The following is a 20191-nucleotide window of genomic DNA, read 5'->3' on the forward strand; positions in this document are numbered from 1 at the left end:
GGTGTATGCAAATTTGACAGTTTTGCTTTATTGTTGTTGTTGACTTAGAGAACTTATATTTATTGAGCTATATGCGGGGTACTTTCTGTATATTACCATACAGTCTTTAAAACTATCCTATAAGGTGGTGGCATCCTTTCCTCAATTTTACAGAAGAGGAAACTGAGATTCCCAAATTAAGTGACTTGTGTAGGTCATGCCAAAAGGAAACAAGAAAGCTGGAATTTAAATATGTGGCTTCAAAAATCTGTATTCTTTCCATTATACCTGGGGTCTACATTGCTTTCGGTATAGGCCACGTTACTGGGAATCCATGCAACCAGTATGCGTGGGTTTGTTAATTGACAATGATGGTTAAGTTAACTGTCTTAACCAGAGGTGGTACACTGGTGCAGAAGTATTGAAAATGACCAGCCCGTGAGTCCAGTGGACGCAGAGACACTCCATATTCTTCCTATTTTTTCCTTGTGTTCCAATTTGATATGTAACTTTAGTGGAATTAAACTAGAATTTATAAAGATTATATGCTTGACTGTGTTCTGCTTTAGTAACCATTAGTGATTTTTCCAAGTTTGCTGCCCCAGCACTTGGCAGCAGTGGTTAATTATAGTGGTTGTTGTGGTACATGGTTAGACTTTATCACATGTACAGTAGAGGCATTATTACTGTTAACATTTTTTTTTTTTTTTTTTTTTGCTAAAAAATCTCAAGATGGTTGTAGCTGGGATCAGACATTTAACCATTGTATACCTGGGGCACCTTGCTGTTACTGCAAAAGCTTATTAGAATGTGTTTTTGATTCTGTGCTTAATGGCTTCCCGTTTTATGTAAGATAAAATCCAAACTCCTTAACATGATGTTAAGGTTCTTCACTCTTTTGCTTTATTTTACCTTGCCAGTCTTCTCTGCTACCTACACTTCCCCGTTACTTAACTTTGTCATGATGTTTGTTGGTGCACTCATCAGAGAGGGCATAGCTTATATTGATTATTTGAGATATAACTTAGAGAAATAATTTAACTGTGTTATTGGTATTCATTGGGGAATTTTGTCGAGAAAGCTCTTATAGAAGCGTGTGGAGCATGCAAAGTTGAGGTTGATACTGATGACAGATCTCTTCTTAGGGAGATTCTCTTCATGAAATCAAAGTAAGGGAGGGAACAGACTTAAAATATAGCCCAGAAATGGCAGTGGTAATGTTTAAAAACTTCTCTATAGTTGTGAAAATTTTAATAATCCCTTCCTTGCTGAATTACCTTCAGGGAAGCCCTTTGAAGATTCTTAAAACTGTGGGAAAATCCCCAGACCAGTTTCAGATTTTCTTGTGGTATATGTGTGTGTGATTCATGGACATAGCTCTCCAGTCCTGTAGGTCTCCTTATTCATTGGGGTGTCACCAGCAAAACTGAAGCTCTTGTTCTGTGACTCTATGTATTTATGTTGCTGCTGGAATGATAGTGGCCAAGCCCCAAGAAGGAGGAGCCTGATAAAGCTGTCACATCCAAGGATTATTTCAGACAGAGCCACACCATTATCTAGATTTAGTTCATTTAGCAAAAGCTTAGTTAAGAGATTACTAGTTTTAATTATTTATCCCTAATCTCCCATTATTGACATTTTTCAAATTGACCTGGAATTGTGGAGTTTACTTACAGTAAGTTTGAAGTACTCTGAGTGGTATTAGTTTATTTAATCTGTATTCATATGAATATTTGACTGCGGCCTTTTTACCCCCCTATTTTCATGCTTCCAGTGCCCCAGATCTGCCTTCAGTACACCATTTGGTTTCTAATTGTAATTGTCTTGGAAACATTGGCATATTCTGCAGTACCATTTTAGTTTTATTTACTGTAAATGATGATTTGTTAGTTGCCTGCTGCCAGAACATCTGAGCTCATTTGTTTAACTAAAACAGTGCTGCGCATCGATGCCTGTAACATGCAGCAAGTTACCAACCGTCCCAATTGCTTGCCACCTCATTTTAACTCTGAATCAAACAAATGGGAAAGAAGATCCTTAAAACGTTCCAAGAAGTTTAGAAAAATTGGAGGATGGAGGGGTGGGAGGAAAGGAATTCTGTTATAACAATCGGTATGTTGCTTGTGGCATTGGGTGTGCCTGGCTGATTTTTTTGTTGAAATAATGCTTCAGAGTGCAGAAATTGCAGGGACCCTGCGACAAACGGCTCTGCGAATCCTTTGTGTGATAGGTAATTACCAAGTGTTTGGTGGGGGATGCATGGGTAAATGAGATGTTTTCCCTGTTCTCACGGAGTTTATACTCTGGGCACCCCACGTTCTTCTCACCCAAAATGGTGATTGTTAAGGGGGCAGTGGCAGTAGTGCTGTCTCAGTTCCTGGCCATGTATAGGGGACCCAGGCCTGATGGGCCTAATCACAGAATGGCAGGTGGTGGCTGGCTTACCACAAGAGGGAGATTTCTAAGAAAGTTGGGACAATTCCCAACTTTTCCTGGTCTCTCTTCATCCTTGAATGACAAATCAGACTGCTTCAAAAAGATATATTATTTTTCATTTGGAAACACATGTGTTTTAAAAATATTTTAATAAAAATATTTTAAACTTGGGGTAAGAGATTGCCTTGAGGGCTGGAGAGAATGAAGTGTTTCTTGAACAAGGGGAAGTAATGAATTCTGTCCACAGGTAATGAAGTGTCTGACAAAGGCATTCATTCATTCAGTGCACTTTTTAAGTATCTGCTTTGTACCATGCTGAGAATCCTGTGATGGACAAGGAGCTCACAATCGGGGACGGGGCAGAGACAAATAATTGGGTGATCTTTCTAGTGTGTGCTCAGTTTTATGACTGGGGCTTTTGGGGCAGAGACTAGGCATCTTACCTAATCTCAGGTGATTAGAGAAGGTTCCCTGGAAGAGGTGATGTCCAAACCAACCTCACTAATACATGCAACTAATATTAACATTAAAAAAGTTAATCTTTTTTTTTTTAAGACTAATATTGTATTAAAAATAAATCAGAACTCTGTTTCGATTTTTGTTTCGGGAATCCCTAGTACTTTTCTGTTGAGAACAAGGTGAGAAACTGAACTCCATACTCCAGCCTTTTAGTATATTTCTCCAGGCTTGTAGTTTGCCATTCCCCATTGTTGATTAACCTCTGTTCTCAGAAAGTGCCGGGCTCTCTGTGACTGCCATGCCTATGCATACACTATTCCTTGTGTCTGTAAAGCCTTCCCCTTTTGTCTGCTTGACTGATTTCTCTTGTTCCTTCAGGACAGACAGTTACTTCCTCCAAGATGCCTTCCTTGACTCTTCCTAGGGTAGATTGGATGTACCTCCTGTGAGCTCATGCACAGGTCTGGGTTTGATCTTCGTACTTCCCCTGCACTGAGTAGTCTGCTTCTCCATTCCTCCAGATGGTCTGGAGACAGAGGCAGCATCCTTCACATAGCCCAGCATGTCCTGGGCACCCAGGCAGTATTTGTTAAACAAATTCAGGAGCTTTCGAAGGTTATAGCCACGTGTATATAATTGAAGCTCTTGGTCCCAACCAGTTTTAAGAGAGCGTTATTGACTGAAGAAAGTAGAAGCACCAGTGAAACAGATTTTATGCATGTGGTTTAGTTATTAACCTCATAAAGCTCTTTACAATCTTTTGCATTTTATGCTTTTTTTTTTGCCTGAGTAACCAATAAACTGAGTAATTCATAGTTCCCTTTCTTGCCAACTACTAATGTATATTATTAAATCTGACCGCAGTGATGTATTAATTAGAAGTCTTTTGGTTATTAACAGAAATCAATTTGATTTAGTATATGCCAGAAAGAAGGACTTATGTGATGAAAAGACGGGGGTATCTCAGAATCGAAGATCAGAACACAGCTAGAACTTCAGGAAGAACTGGTCCCAAGGATTGGAAGTCCGACAGGAATCCTGAGTGCCCTTTCTGTTTATCGCTGCCTCTCTCTGCAAAGCTTTTATTCATCTTTCTTACCAACCAGCTTTCTCTGCTTCTCAGTGGGTGGAAGATGGCTTCCTATAACCCCTCAGCTTTACAGCCAAGTTCCAGTCATAGGAAAACCTGTTTTTTCCATCACAATTCTAAATTCCCCAAGACTCTGGTGTGGCTTACATTAGATGTCCATCTCTGATCCAGTAGCTGTGGCCAGGGAGTGGAGCCATGTTGAGCAAGCCTGTGTGCCTCTGCTCACCCCTGAGGGGAAGGTGGGAAGATAGAAGAAAGGGTCGGGAGAGACATTGCGAGGCTGGCAGACACTAAAAATATCTAATATGGTGATAACAACTAGATACCTGTAAACACTTTACTGTAGGATCATTTCTAGGTTACTTTGGCTAAAAAATTTTAATTTTAGGTGAAGCTTAAAGACTTAATTTTGAAACCATATTTATCTCTTTTAATATGAATATAATTTGAGATTCGTAAGTTAATGGCATATCCACTAAAATGATTAGTGGGTCTTAGTTAGTTTGTATGTATGTATAATGCTTCTTATACATGATACTGTCTTCAGTTTCTTGGAGACAGGTTCTAGAGCAGCCCTAACAGATACATAAAGTGAAACATACATGTAATACAAAGTTTTATAGTGGCCACATTAAAAAAGTAAAATGAAACAGGTGAAATTACTTTTAATATTTCTTTTAAACCAATATTCCCAAATATTATAATTTCATGATTATAATAAGGGTTCATAATGAAGTATTTTTCATTCTTTTTAAATCTTTGAAATCTGGCATGTATTTTATATTCTAGCACATCTCAGTTTGGGCTAGCCACATTTCACACCACATGTGGCCAGTGGTTACCAGACTGGGTAGTGTAGTTCCAGAGAGAACTAAAGCAGTTAGTGTCCTTCCACGTTCTCTAAAATTTTCTTGTCAGAAGCCTTAATGCTTATGGATAGTTTCTTCTTTAAAAGTGGGCTTCATCAGCAATAGCAGTAAACCCTGGGGATAGGGATTTTTAAAGTAGCTGTGGAAGTTGCCCATTTGGAGAATTTGCTATGCCATGTGTATTGGCAGAAAAGAACACATGATTTTTAACCCAGTCACCAGCCTCTAAAGTTGGTTCTTGTTTGTCCTATATCTTTGATTCCTGGAATATTACTTAAACTCCTTGGAAGCCTCAATTTGCTTATCTATATTTCTTCCATTCCATCCTTTCACACCCATTAGGATGGATAGGTGGCAGGGGCAGAGGGAGGGGAGGAAAGGAAAAGAAGGGAAGGAGGGCAACTCTTCTATGGCTACTTCAAAAATCCCTGTCTCCTAAACATAATGGCATTTTTCTAAATAACTATAAAACCATGATCCGGACTGCCCTTACAAATGGGCATATGGGTCTCTGTACTTTGGAGTGTCTTTATTGAAATTTCTAAATACCCCCAACTCCGCCCTTCCTCCCTGCCCCAATGCCTGAAAGGCAGGGTGCCCCACGCTCTTCTCTTTTAGGAATCTTATGTTGAGAATTAGAGTAAATTTCCTAATTACTTTGAAAATAGAAGTTTCATTTTATTTTGTGGATTGTTCATCATGTATACCATAATTTGCTTCTGAATTATTTTTCTCTATTTTTATATATTCCTTTTACTGATGACTGTACATATTTAGTGTTATAATTAATTACTTGCTTTTTTCTCTTTAGTACTGAGTTGAAGCTCTTGGAAGAGGCAACTATTTCAGTCTGCAGGTCTTTAGGTAAGTGAGAAAAATGATTGTGTATGTGTATATGTATGTATGCATGTGTATATGTGTATGGGCATTTATTTGAAATTTTCTGTTTTAATTTTGATAGTGTAACATTAATTGAATTAATGAAGTGATTTATTCTTGGTGATGATAATAATAGTAATAATAAATACTTCTATTCATGGTACTCCTTGATGCCACTAGAATGTACCATTCAGTCATTAGCAGTAAGACACATATGTGGTTAATTTGCATAGTGGTAATAGACTCTGCTAAGCCATAGATTTTCTTTCAGCTTATTCTTTTTGTGAATTTTGAAATACAGAGAAAAAAACAAAATATTAAGTTAGTTTTATGATTGCAAGGACAGTTCATGTAAAATATAGGATCTTTTGTCCTGTGATTTGTCAACTATTTGACTATATTTGCTGTTTTTGGCTATGTTAACTAGAATAATTATTCCTCATTAATATGAAAATAGATCAGGAAGCTTCTCGAATTAATAATAAAAAATCGATGTTATGGTAAAGCTCATGGGCTCTGGAATCATTTTATGACCTTCGTTTCAGCTCTGCTACTTATTAGCTGAGACTTAATTTCCTCATCTAAATTTCAGGATTCTTGTGAAGAAAAATCAGATAACATGAAATGTCCAGTATAATGCTTAGCATTTCCTCATTATTCACCATTTATATCAACAGATGTCACTATTTTTGGGTCTTGTCTCAAATGATTTACTTTCAAGTTGGCGGTAATTTGAAAGAAATGTGTATGCTTTTTAAAATGTAGATAATTATACTTACATTGCATTATTACTTTGAAAAGTAAAGGTAATATGTCTGTAAAATGCCAAGTGTACAGGAGCTTCATAAATGATAATGACATTTTATTTTTAAATCAAGCTATATGGATAAGCTCCACGTAAGCTATATGGCTAACTCTTGTATAAGTTAGTTTGCCACAGTCATTGATGAAATATTTTTGCTTTTAAAAACATATTATGTTGGTAATGAAAAAGGTGTTGTAGTAGTTATCTTGAATTTTGCAGTTACATCATAAATTAGAGAATTTTGTGTTAAATAGAGATGGCTTTCAAAAACTTATATGTCAGTTTGGTGCTGAAAATTAAAGGATTTGATATAACAATGACAGTGCAGTTAGGATGATGATGGCTTTTAAGGTGACTTTGGATTTGTATAAAATAACATTTTAAATTGGAAGTAATATTTACTCATTATATATAAAGCGGAAAGCATACTAAAATGTAAAAAAGGCAGTAATTGCTCATAATTCCACAGTCCTGACATAGCCATTGTTAATATTTTTATGTATTGCCTTCTATTGTTTATTTTTTGGATATATATTTACATATTATCTACATGTATATACACAATTATTTTAATCTGTGTTTTTCACTTGACATATTTAAATGTATCATTGTATATTTAAAAATACTTTTGGGAACAAAAAAATAGATGCCAAAAATTCCAACAATGCAATGGTACAGTTAAAATAAAAATCTTCCCATATCAAAGAGCACAGGAAATTACTGCTAATCTTTTGTGATAAGATTTTTTCAGAGTATTCTGTATATTGTTTTATATGCACAATTTTATGTAAGTTGTATTATTTGTATGTTGTTTTCATTCAGCAGTATGCAGGAATTTTTTTTCTTGTCAATAAATATAAATGTGTATCAATTTTAAGGATAATGTGGATATATAACAATTCATTTTTATTGTCTGAAAATGTTTTAATTTTTATTCACTTTCAGAGCATACGTTTACTGGGTGTACAATTCTACGTTGGTGTTAATTTCTTTTCCGGACTTTAAAAACATCATTATATTATTTTTCACCATTCTCTCAGTTTTGTTGAGATGAAAGCTATCAATCTTACTGGTTTTCCTTTGAAAATGGGATTTTTTTTCTTTCAGGATGCTTTTAAGTTTTTGTCTTTGGGTTTCTAGCATTTTAGAATGATGTGCTGAGGAATGGCTGTTTTTGTGTGTTTTTGGCTGCTTGAGTGAGGTTTGTAGAAGTTTTTAAATCTGTGGATTGGTGTCTTTTATTAGTTTTGGAAAATTCTCAGCTGTTAGTGATTTATGCATTGTTTCTATCCTATTCTGTTTCTCCTCTCCTCTAGGACCTCTGTTATACTTCTGTTAACATTTTCATTGTGGCCCATATTCCTGTGAGGCTTTTTTTTTTTTACCTGTCTTTAGTTTATGTTATCTCCTATTAAACCCCACATTTAATTTTAGAATAGCTTTAGATTTACATTAAACTTGCAAAGCTATATAGAAAGTTCCTGTATAACTCTCATCAGTTTCCCCTGTTAACATCTTAATATGGTACATTTGTCGCAAGTAAAGAATCAACACTGGTACATCACTATCAATTAAACTCAACACTTTATTCAGATTTCACTAGTTTTCTCCTAATGTCTTTTTTTTTTTTTTTTCCCCCAGGATCTCATCCAAGATACCACATTGCATTAAGTCGTCATGCCTCCTTAGCTTCCTCTGGTCTGCAACTGTTTCTCAGATTTTCCTTACTTTTGATGATTTTTAGAATTTTGAGTACTCGTAGGGTATTTTTCAGAATACCCCTCGATTTGAGTTTGATGTTTTTTCTCATAGTCACACTGGGGTTATGGGTCTGTAGGAGGAAGACCACAGAGGTGAAATACTGTTCTCAACACATCACATCAGAGACACATGTTATTAACATGAGCTGTCACTGATGATATTGACCTTGATTACTTGGCCAGGGTTGTGTTTGTCAAGTTTCTGTACTGTCAAGTTGCCCACCACCCTCCTGGTTGCCTTCAGTTTTGAAGGACAGATTTTTCTGGTTATAGAATTATCGGTTGACATTTTTTTCCTTTTATTCCTTTGTATGATTACATTGCCCTCCTTTCTTTTAGATAAGAAGTCTGTGGTTTAATTGTATTGTTGCTCCCTTGTAAATGATGAGTGCTTTTTATTCTTTCTGCCTTCAAGATTATCTCTTTACCTTAATTTTTTTTTATTTTGTTTTTTATTTTACTTGGAGTTTGTTGACATTCATGGATGCATGGATTAATGTTTTTCATCAATTTTGGGAAGTTTGTGGCCATTATTTTTGTTGGACTTTTTATATTCATTTTTATTACTTTTTCCCCTGAATGTACACACAAGGTTTTCTGGATCAGAGACAGATTTCTTATTAAATACCTCATAGTAAATAATAAGTGCATTGGTTCCTCTTTTTCTTAGTTCTTACTTGCCAGGACAATGCTATGAGAGCCAGGTCAGTTGTTTTATGTGAATAGGGGGAGGTGTTTTTTTCCTGCTAGTAAAGGAGAAGGAATTAGCTGTCTCCCTCTTCTTCCCTTTATTCCACTCCTTTCATATGCAAATCAAATCTCTTCAGGAGACAGATACCTTCCCTCCCTCCTTGTCTTGGCTTTTTAGACCTAGAGGTGCTTCCAAGTTCCAAGTTCTGGGACCTCATTCCTCCCTAAAATATAGATATTTAGGAAGATAATTCTCTATCTAGTCTCTCCCGCACCTTTGGAGTCAGCTTAGGTGCTTATCTTGTGATGTAATGCTTGGCTTTCAGTGAGATAGGTTTTAAACACATGGCTGTAGTTCTAATCCTTATGGTATGTGAAATGTTTCTAGAAGTGAAAGCAGACATTCTCTCACTTTATAGCATATATGTTTCCCTAACCCAGGAGGTGAGGCCTTTTTTACAGGAACACTGAGAAATATAGGGAGGATTTATTTCTCACAAGTTTTTCAGGTATTTTTTCTGCCCCATTCTCTCTTCCTGTCCTTCTAGGTCTCTTATTATTATTTCTGGGTTTTCCTTAGTCCTAGGGTCTAGTTATTATCCTTGAGATGTGATTCTTCTCAGGGATGGCCCTTCAGGGATGTCAGTGGAAAGTCGTAGACAGTAACCAAGTTCCTCCAATTTGGCAGGAATTAACTTCAACTTTAAATTCTGCCTCCCCAGCACCAGACAGCTGATAATGTGTTTATATTGTTTTAGCTCTCCATTGCTGTTTCCATTGGATTCCTTGGATTATTTTTCCGTTTGTGCAGTTCGTGCAGTGTGGGAGTCAGTCAAGAATGACAGACAGCTTCTCTGTACATGAAGTTCTTTACTGTCATTTCCCTCAAAACTCTGTAGGAGTTGGTTAATTCTTTTCTGACATCTAGTATTAACTTGAAAGGAAGTCTGAGACCTTAATTTCTTTTTCCTTCTTTGTTCACAAGGCTCTTCCCTTTAACAATTATGATTAAATATTTCTTGTTACACTTTTTTTCTTATGATTTTGCTTGTAATTTGGTGAGGTCTTTTTTATTGATTTATTAAGGTCTTTTTCAATTCTGAAGTTTTCTTTAGTTATGGCTTTTATTTTACTTGTATTAATTTCTCCCTCCAGCTTAGCGTCACCTATAATGCTGATTTTCGTCCTTTTTTTTTCATTTTTTCTTGTAGTTCTTCTTTTATATCTTTGATTCAGTGTTTTATACATTACAGTTCTCTTTCAAAGTTCTAGAGCATATTTTACTTGTTATTGAATTTTTAGTTTATTTTTAATAATTTCTCATTTTTTTTAACATGTCAGATTACTCTCTTTTCATTATACTGATTTTTCCCAGGGTCTTTCCGTTTTCTTTAAAAAATAAATAGTTGCTTTTCCTATTTTACAGTGATGATACTTGTGTACTAAAATCATATTGACAGTTTTAGTTTGGCTCTTCTGTTGAGGTTTCAGCATAACCTTTCCTTATTTTGTTGTTACCATAATTATTGTTTTCTTCTTACTCATTAAGCCACTAAATATAATTTGAACACCTTCTATAAGCTACGGTCGTGACTGCAAAAAGACTGACCCAGGTCCTTGACCTCATGTATCTGTCTCAGTGGGAGCCATAAATAAGTATTGTATATAAAATGTATAAAATGTATTTTATATAGCGATTTTTATACAGGTATTTAAATAAAGCAGGATAAGGGCACAGAGTGTACCAATGAAGGCACATTGTTTGCTACCAGAGAGGGTATGTTTATTAACCCCATTCCTTGTGTGGCTTCTGTAGGTACTTGTTGAATCTGCTGTTTTACCTTGAAGGCATGCTGGAACTCAGGAAGGTTTTATTTTGTGCAGGTTTGCTTGGTTTAAATTGGACTTTCTGTTATCCCTACTCCTTAGTTTTGGGATGTGAGAGAATTATAAATCTCCAGATCAAACATTTGAATCAACATTTTTTCCCCACCTCTATCCTCCAGCAATACCCTCTGTATTTGGCTTGTTTACTTCTTGCCAGTTGCTTTCTGGGAATTCTAATCTCTAAATCCCCATAGGAAGTTATTGGGTGGGAGGATTAACATAAATTTTCTGGTTGGGGTAGACAACAAGAAGGAGACTTTTTCCTCAAAGGTTGATTATAGGCATTGGTATAGTGTAGTTTAGAGCAAAGGATTTGAGCCAGTAGATAAGGCTATGTTCTTGAATAAGTAGCAGCCTACAGGTGGGGTTCTATAAAATGGAGGTAACATTGATGCTTATACCATATATGATTTTGAGGATTAAATTAGGTAACTTGTAAACCACTTTGTGAATATTCTTCAATATATGTTAGCTGTTGTTTCCTTTCCAGATGATAAAACTGAGGTTGGAGAAGTAAATAATTTGTCTGAGGTTCAAAATTCCATTATTACGGACTTGGTCTAGAAACCAGGTCTTCTGATTCCCAATACAGTCTTCACTCAATTCTTTAGGCTGGCTTTGCTGAAATACCCATCTTTTAAACTTGAAAAAAAAAAAATTAAGAAGTTCATTGGCCACATTGCTTTCTTTAGGTGTCTTTTTATTAGAATAATTTCTGATTATCTGAACAGTTTTACCTTTATAGCTCATTGTTTCTATATACTGGGGATATAGATGATCAGTTTTTGAATTTTTTTTAACATCTGCTTTTCTAAAAAGAACCATGCGTGTGCATACATTGTATATTTATGGTAACTATTACATCTTTTCTTTATAATTTTGGATTTTCAGATGAGATGGCTGTTTTCTCCTGCTGTTTCTGTCATTTCTGTATTGTAAATCTTTTTGTTGTTCAGAAAGAATTACGACCAAACATCATTGCTTTTCCTAATTAGATGTGAAATTGACAGTAAGGTTGTTCCATGAGCAACTTCAGTTTGACATTTGGTTTTATAAATGTTATGATATGCTCACTTTGATTTTAGTTCTTAATTTTAACTTTTAAAAACCTTTTTTTATTTTGCAGTTGAAAACAATCCTCGAACAGGAAACCTTGGTGCGTTAATTAAGGTCTTCCTTTCTAGAACCAAAGAACTAAAACTTTCAGCAGAATGTCAGAAGTAAGCTGGATGATTAAATCATGTTGTCTTTATACTTAGCAATATGAGTATTTTTTGTCTGTTGGTAGAAGTAGATTATGGTCTTTTGAAAGCTATAAAGGAATTATTCTCACTATTAAGGGAAAAAAGTAAAAGAGAGGTTTTAATTTGCTGTCCAGGTCATTGGGGTGAGATTATAAATTCTGGAATCTGATTTTAGCACTTTAGACAGTCTTAGAAATATATTCTTTAAGAAGATTAAGAATGATGTCATTATTACTAGAAAAGGTAATTTTCCCCCATTATCACTGCTGGTCATATCTAATTTGAATAATGACTTAGTTCGGGTATTATTTCATTTCACATCTGTTTCCTTTATTTCATATTAGATGAAAGAAGGTCCAGATTAAATATTATAGTTTTATATTAGATACAATACAAAGTTAACCTTTTATGCATTCAAATATTTTTTGAAACCATTTTTGGATGGCGATGTCTTAAAAGATTTGCCCTGCTTTCAAAATTATATTGAATCTAATTAAAATTTGTTTTGCAAGTTCATGGTTGTTAATACAAATAGCAGTATTGTACTGTGCTGCTGCTGCTGCTCCATTTAAAATTTTGCTTGTGTATTAACATATATTCTCTTTGTAACTATATATATTGTTTTACTTTTTGGCTTTCTGTTCTCTGAATTGCCTGTGTGTGAGACAACTATAAAGTTAAGAACAAAGAGCAGTCATGCCTAAAGGAAAATTTTTTTATTAAGTTGATTCACTATGTAAAATACACAGAATGAAATGTAAAGTAAACTGTAATATAGGTATCACTGGCCCAGCATCATAAATCATGAGCCATTAAAGATATGGACATTGCTCTAGTATTACAAACAGAATGGACAAAATGATTGAGAAATCACGAAGAAATCATGGACTAGAAATGAACCAATTATGCTCATGATTAAATATTGATTCTTATATGATTTCGGTCTTTCCTTTTTAGCCACATCTTCATTTGGCAGACACACAATGCTTTGTTTATTATTTGCTGTTTGCTGAAAGTGTTCATTTGTGAGATGTCGGAGGAGGAATTACAACTTCATTTTACTTATGAAGAAAAATCATTTGGCAGTTACAGTAAGTATTGCCTTTCATGATGTTCTGGGGATAGCATGTTTAACATTTAAGCATAGAAATGTATAGTTTTGAAATTTTTATTTTTTCTCTTATAATTTTCATTTTTAAATGACCTGACATTGTCCCTCTTTCTTCCCCTCCGTTAATTTAAATGAGCCAAGACTCTCGTCATTCTTTTTTCTTTTTTTAAAATAAGGAAGCCAGAAGATTGAAGCTTTTATTTATTTTGACTTCCATACATATGGAAAATAAAAATAAAAATCCCAAGTATTCTTTTCAGGAAATGGGTGTCAGTTTAAATACCATTACTAGGCAATTAAGGGAGACACCACTCAGAATCACAGATTTTAATAAGTGTTAAAGGTTATTTGCAAACAGTCTCTGAGTCAGAGTGTCTTTGGGACTACTTGATCAAAAATAACATTGTCAAGGACAGTGTCAAGGAGCTGAAAAGCGTCATCTTTTTCTGAAGATACAGGAAAAAATTACAATTTTCTCCTGATACTGCTGATATATAGATATGTAGATATATCTAAATCTATATAAATATATAGATATATCTCTATATAAAGATATATCTATATCTAGATATATCTTTATATAGAGATATATCTATATGTATAGGCCAGCAGTAAGGAGGGCCTGTAGTTTTCAACATCAACTCCTGTGTTTCATTTGTTAGCATTAAAATTTACAATCTGGAAAGTAAAAGAAGAGAGTGGGATTATTAACACATGAAATATGGGGAATGTAGTGTTTTGCATCTACCCTTCACACTCTCTTTCTGAGAGCAAAGGCCATGTTGCCACTGTTTCCTGGTTCATTTTTCGAAATACACCTCTGCCCTTAATAGGCTTTCTTGCCTACTTAGAGCTTTATACATTGATTTTGAGATTTCAGACATGAATATATTTAATTTCCTACTTTGATAATCAGCCTTCTATATTAACTATACTCTGATATTTAAAGAGCAATTTTAATCAGATTGTGCTTTGCATGTGTTAGTTAATGCGAGGCTCTGTTTTTGTGGGATCAACAGTGCCAAAATAGTTCTGCTTAGGGAGTTGCAAACTTTCCCAGGAGGTTCTAGCAGCAAGAATGGAGTTTATTCCCATAGGGGCCGAGAGGCTAGTCCAACCAGCACCTGCAAACCCAATACATCACATCATAAAACTATGCCGATGTTTACTTTATTTAACATAGTATTTGTTTTAATATAAAATTATTTTTCATTACTTAACCATTGAGTAAACTGATGCACTTGAAAGATACACTGTATTTGTTTTGGGGCCAAAGGTTCTCCCGAATACCCTCTCTGTACTTGCACTCCCCACTCATGACCAAGCTTGAAAAGCATGGTTTTGTCGTACATCCGAGGTAGCCTAATGTAGAGGCAGTGTGAAAATGACACTTTTTCAATGATAGTCACATCTGTGATAGCTGATGAATGGTGATTGTGTCCGTGTACTGACTGACTGTCCTCCTCTTTTATGCAGAGTTGGCAATTCAGGATTTTACACATACTTTTTAAATTTTGTTCTTTTCATTTGAGTATACTGTTGGCCTACCATCTTAAGTCCAGTGAATACTGTTTTAAGGTTAAAGTTAAAGAGTTGCTGTTTTTGACATATGTAATTATTTTCATCTTAGGCTTATATGTTGCAAGTTTGAGATTTTTACTTTTTATCACATAGCATAAGTCTTTTATATTTTATACTAATGTCTTTTTACAATTTATCAAAGTGTGATAAATGATTACATAGATACTATTGAATGGGAAAAAAATGGAACCTTACCTTGTAATAGCTGAAAATATCCATTTATCAGCTAATATATGAATATCTGAATTAGGCATGTGAAGGATTTTTTAGGGATGGATAATACACAGTAGTATAGGTTGTTTGAAGGTTGAATCGACCAAAATAGAGAACCATCTGCAAACAATTGAGCATAGTCAACTGAGGCATTTTAGGATTGTTGGATTATTATAGCATATTGAACGTTGTTGTTTATTCCAATTCATTGTAATATTGCTGCGATGAAATGGATATTGCTGACAAATTCAGGGGAGCCATCTTTATGAGGGTATCATGGCTCTCAATAAGCTCTTGGTTTATAATAGAAACTTGTGAGAATTTCATATTTGAACATTTTCCCATAGGCTGTGTATGATGTAAATTGTTTGCTAGGGAGAATTCGTATCATTATGCAAAAATAGCTCTTTCCACTATTCCATGCCTTTGAGAATAGTGGTGGAGACAAAGCTGGCCCTAGGCAAAAACATGAAGTACGGCAAAATTGTTTCCATTTTCTTTTGCCTTCAGTGCGAGTTTTCCTTTCTCCTGTCTTGGTATTACGCCCCATTCTTGCCGAGGTAATAACTGATATTTATTTTACATTTCGTATCCCGTAAATCCAATATTTTAAGTCCTTAGGAGTCTAAATCTGTTGTTGGTTTCTACAAACACTTATGATGGCTTGTTTCCTTATGTGTATTTGATGATATTGGTTTTCATCTTAAGCTGAGGTCCCACATATAGGATCTAGGGGCTGCACCACCCAAGGTCACTTTGGCCTCCTTCAGCGGTTCTTGGCTTATTGTGGCATCTCAGGTTTAGCTTCTCTTCCTTGCCACTGATTGAAGGCTTAGTCTCTTGGTATTGGCTTCGTATTGGCCTTCGCTCTCAGGGTCACCCTACCCTTGGAGTTTGCTTACTGCTCGGGGTTTTGCTCTGGATGCCAGCCACAGTTCGTTTGCTTGCAGTTGTTCTCTTTGATTATGATGCTGGGGGGTCCTTGGAGATTTCCTTTACTTTCTGGAAGCCCACCAATGCACTAAAAAGTGTATTTTAGCCAAGAACTGGTTGTTTTGTACAGGAGGGCCCTTTGGAGTAACTATACCACTATACTGCTGCCAGTAGAAGGCAGTTATAGTTTCTTTACAATTATTTTTAAATTTTTTAAATGAGGGAAGAAGCCTGTGGAGATTGAGAGACTGAAGATAGAAGCAAAAAAAGGCGGGGGAGCGGTGGGGGAGCAGAAAGGAAGGTCCAAAGAGGAGGCACTTGGAACAAGAGCGCAGGGAGAGAGTATAGGTTTGCTTTGCAAGAGCGGACCACCTATACCCCTGAGTGGGCAGCGGTTTGGGTGCTGCGGGTGAGGCGGAGGCAGGGCCTCTGCCAAGAGGTGGAGAGAGCAAGGTATGTGGGCTGAGGAGCGTAGTAACCAGTTAGCTCAGCTTTGTGGAGAATAGAAGAGAGACTAGGGACTTGTCAAGTCCAGGTAAAAGGCTTGCTTAACTATATTTCTTTGGTGTAAAATAGTTCAATATAAATTTATTTCAAAAAATTATTTATTTTGTAAGACTTGCTCTCAAGCATATTGGATTCAACATACCTGTTTATCTTTGCTTTCTCCTGAAACCCCAATAAAATATCAGTAAGGGACTTATAAAAAGTTATTAAAGAGGAGGAAAGGGGAATACAATGTTAATACCATTTTGCAAGTTGGAAAATTGAGTAATGATGAATTTAACTGATCAGTCAGGGTTGGAGAACTCCAGAAAAAAAGCCAGTTCTTGCCACAAAACCCTGAAAAGGCTTAAGAGTTGGAAGTGCCAGGTGTGTCCGAAGGCAGACAGCCTTCTGCCTTTCAAAAGGATTGAAAGAAGCAGTTAGATGCCCAGATCCTCTGCCATACACAGTCAGGAGACCACCCTTCTCCAGTTTAATACTAGAACTTGTCGCCTGTACAGGGCTTCCCTGCCCGAGTTCTCAGGCACAGTGGAAGGGGTGGCGTACTGAGAAACAGGGTTAAGAGAAAAGACTACAAATGGAAGAGATGACTCGGCCTCTAGAGTCCTGGCAGCAGGATTTCACCTACCCCATTTTCCCACCAGAAGATTAATGGGCCTTTTCAGACAAAATGAATAAAAACATGGAAAGGACTTAGAGATACTGACATTTGGGTGTCTTTCAATGAAATAGCTTGGAACCCTCCCGTGAGAACTATTATTTGACAGGCCGTACCTGTGTGTGCAGAGTTTCCAGCATTTGCCTCCCGCTGGCAGGTAAATGAAGAGCCAAGGATCCCAAACAGTTGAAAAAACGTCTAATTTGTGAGTGATTAAAACAGAAGAAAAAAATTATACAAGATAAGAAATTTGTGGGAAAATTTTTAAAAATTTATAATCATACCTCTTTACAAACAATTTTCTTTCTGTTCCCCTCTGGGTTAAAACCTTTTTAAAACTCTCTGGAATTACCTTCAAGATCTGTGGTGTATTTATTTTACTAAATAAAGGCCATAGAGGTAAATCCCTCTCTTTTGAAGCTAGCTCTGATTTTTCAGTGGCTGAGGTGCTTTGGCTCCCATGGCTGCAGGATATCACTATTCTCCTTTCTCTGCTTGAGCTAGTCCCTAGGGCCTGGGCAGGCTGTCGCTCAAGAGGTAAACCTGAAATTGTGTGGTGGGTGGGTAGTGGTTTCTGCTTTGGTTATTTTTGTCTTAATATAAAACAGATTAATTTGATTAGTTATAGATAAGTAATGCAAAAAAAAAATAAATGTATAGCTGAAAAATGTGACTCAGAGCAAAAAGAAAGCATGGATTCATTCCTTTAAGATGTGTAACATGTAAGACTTCTAATCTGTTTTTGCAGAAAAATAAGTGTAATTTTTTGAGCTCCTGAATTGTTTTTTGATCATATAATAAGTGATCTCTCTCTTCTCTCCTTTTCTTTTATGTTATCAGTGGAACAAAATCAATTAAACTTGACTAATAGACACATTTTATAATGAAGCCCAGCAGATTGTATTATTCTTAAGGATAATTAGGAACGTTTCCGTTCGACCACAATTATAGCAGACAGCCAGAATTATTGCAGATTTTATTGGAATGGTGTGGGACACAGGCTTATAAATATTGTAATGCATTAAAATGTAGATCAATATTATTTTTAGAAAAGAGAGTCCATTTACTTTTCTTTAATTTATGATTAAAGTATAGAGGCATATTTGATTTTGCTAATTATAAGTTTAAATATGATTTTTAGTATTTTAAAGTACTAATTCCAATATTAGCTTCACAATAAAAATAGACAATAACCTAGACTCTACCATGGGTTTCTGAATATGTTTATAGTAAAACGTAACCTAGCTGTGTGTCTTCCATTTAAGGGAGTCAGTTTTGCTCTAAATTTTTTAGGCACACCTGTTTTCAGAGTATAGTTCTGTTATTTCTTGATTGATTTTAGTTCTTGTATTTGGCGCAGTGTGGTATTGGACAGCATTGGGAAACTGACAGCTCGACTTTATGAATGCAAAGAAAACAACAAAGATTAGCTCTCCATCTTTTAATATTCCTTTGATAACTACATGTAAGCTGATTTAAATGACCCATATATTATTTCTTTTTTCTGGCTACTTCTTCGTTTCCCACTAGTCCTTTTTTTCTCCAATCCTCAAGTGTTTTTTGACTCTCTTCTCTCTCTCTTCCCCTCACATAATCGAATAATGGAAGACATTTGGTTATTACAGTATTTTACTATTCTCTGGTCTTCTCCCTAAGTCCAAAATGAGAACATGGTATTTTATCATATGGTACTGAACAGGTACCAAACAAAAAGAAGTAACAGGGACCACAACTTAGGTTTAGGTATAGATTATTGAAGCTGTAAGGGACCGTAGATATCACCTTGTCTTTTCTTTATTTCTTTCTCTGGTGATGTGCAAAGGGACCAGAGAAGTGAGATTAGAGCTTTAAAGTTGGAGGACCCCAGGGATAAGGTTAGGATTTCAGTGACCTTGTTCTGAATAATACTCATCAGTATGTGTTGGTGAATGTGATAATATATCACCTTGACTAATATGTGGTATTTCAGATTTCTCCCCTAATATGGCTCACAGTGCTCACTTACCAGGAGTTTGTATTTAGGGTCTTCAGTGAGATGTGAGTTGGTTGACTGGAGTTATTCCAGCTTTGTATAGAAAAAGGTCTTTAAAAATAATTTGTCAGTTTTTTTCTCCCTTTGGGAGTCTGAATTTGGGTTCAGATCTGGGCTCTACCCCTTACTGTAAGTAAACTAACCTCTCTGAGCCATTATTTCTTCATCTGTAAAATTATGATAATCATATCTACTCCTTAAGAGTTGTCAAGATTCATGTGGGATAAACAGAATGAAATAGTCAGCACAGTGTCTCCCCAAGGGTAGAGTTTTCAGTAAATGTTAGCTATTAATATTATTTCCAGAAGCTAAGATTTCAAATATTAAAATATTTGACTGGAGCTATAGAGGCAATTTAAAACTTTAAGGGATAAATTTCTGGATTGTAAAGTTCATGATACAGTAATCACACTGAGTCTCTGCAAAGTCTTTTGCTCAAAGAACGTCAATTTACTTTGTCAGTGACCTGCAAATTTCAAGGACTTTTAAGATCATCTTTCTTGTGAGAAATGCATGAGTGTGTTACTATAACTTTTGGCAAGTGAGTTTATATTTACTTAATTTTCTTGGAACTGAGGAAGATATTTGGCCACATCTGAAAGCTGAGTAATATAAATACTACTTGGAAAATAATGCAAGATGAGTAAGTTGCTTCATGTCAAACCTGGTAAGCAGTCAAATCTTTTCACTCTTCACTTGATAATGCAGATTTCTTCTAGATTAGTCCAAAAACAAGAACATTGTACCCTGCAGGAATCTTTCTTCCTCCCTCTCTTCCTTCCTTCCTTCCTTCCTTTCTCTCTTTTTAAGTAAATGGAAGTTGTTAGTGATTTCAGCTGGAAATTGTTTATTATTTTGTTTTGTTAGAGCTTTGGCCTTGATATGTTACATTTTACTTGTATGAAATGTATTTATCATCATTTTCATTATTATGTTAAATTGATAACAAAGCTGAATGTATTCCTTAATTGACTCAGTTGTAAACTTGGCTGAGGTCATGATTGTGGGTGGCACATACAACTGAATAGAGAATCCTTGTCACCATTTTAAGATTTAAA

General features: G+C 35.6%; 1 protein-coding gene across 8 annotated transcripts in view; it reads left to right on the forward strand.

Moving 5' to 3' along the window:
* The window catches only part of DYM (dymeclin), a 261966-nt gene that overhangs the window by 31886 nt on the left and 209889 nt on the right, over positions 1-20191 (forward strand). For all 8 annotated transcript variants that reach the window (XM_039841985.1, XM_039841986.1, XM_039841987.1 and 5 more), the window contains 3 exons: positions 5645-5697; positions 11981-12074; positions 13056-13189. In XM_039841985.1, coding sequence (XP_039697919.1) covers positions 5645-5697; positions 11981-12074; positions 13056-13189 — 281 coding nt within the window. The remainder of the gene's footprint in view (positions 1-5644; positions 5698-11980; positions 12075-13055; positions 13190-20191) is intronic.

Source organism: Pteropus medius, unplaced genomic scaffold, assembly GCF_902729225.1.
Source record: "Pteropus medius unplaced genomic scaffold, Ma_sr-lr_union100, whole genome shotgun sequence".
In the NCBI taxonomy this organism is placed as follows: Eukaryota; Metazoa; Chordata; class Mammalia; order Chiroptera; family Pteropodidae; genus Pteropus; species Pteropus medius.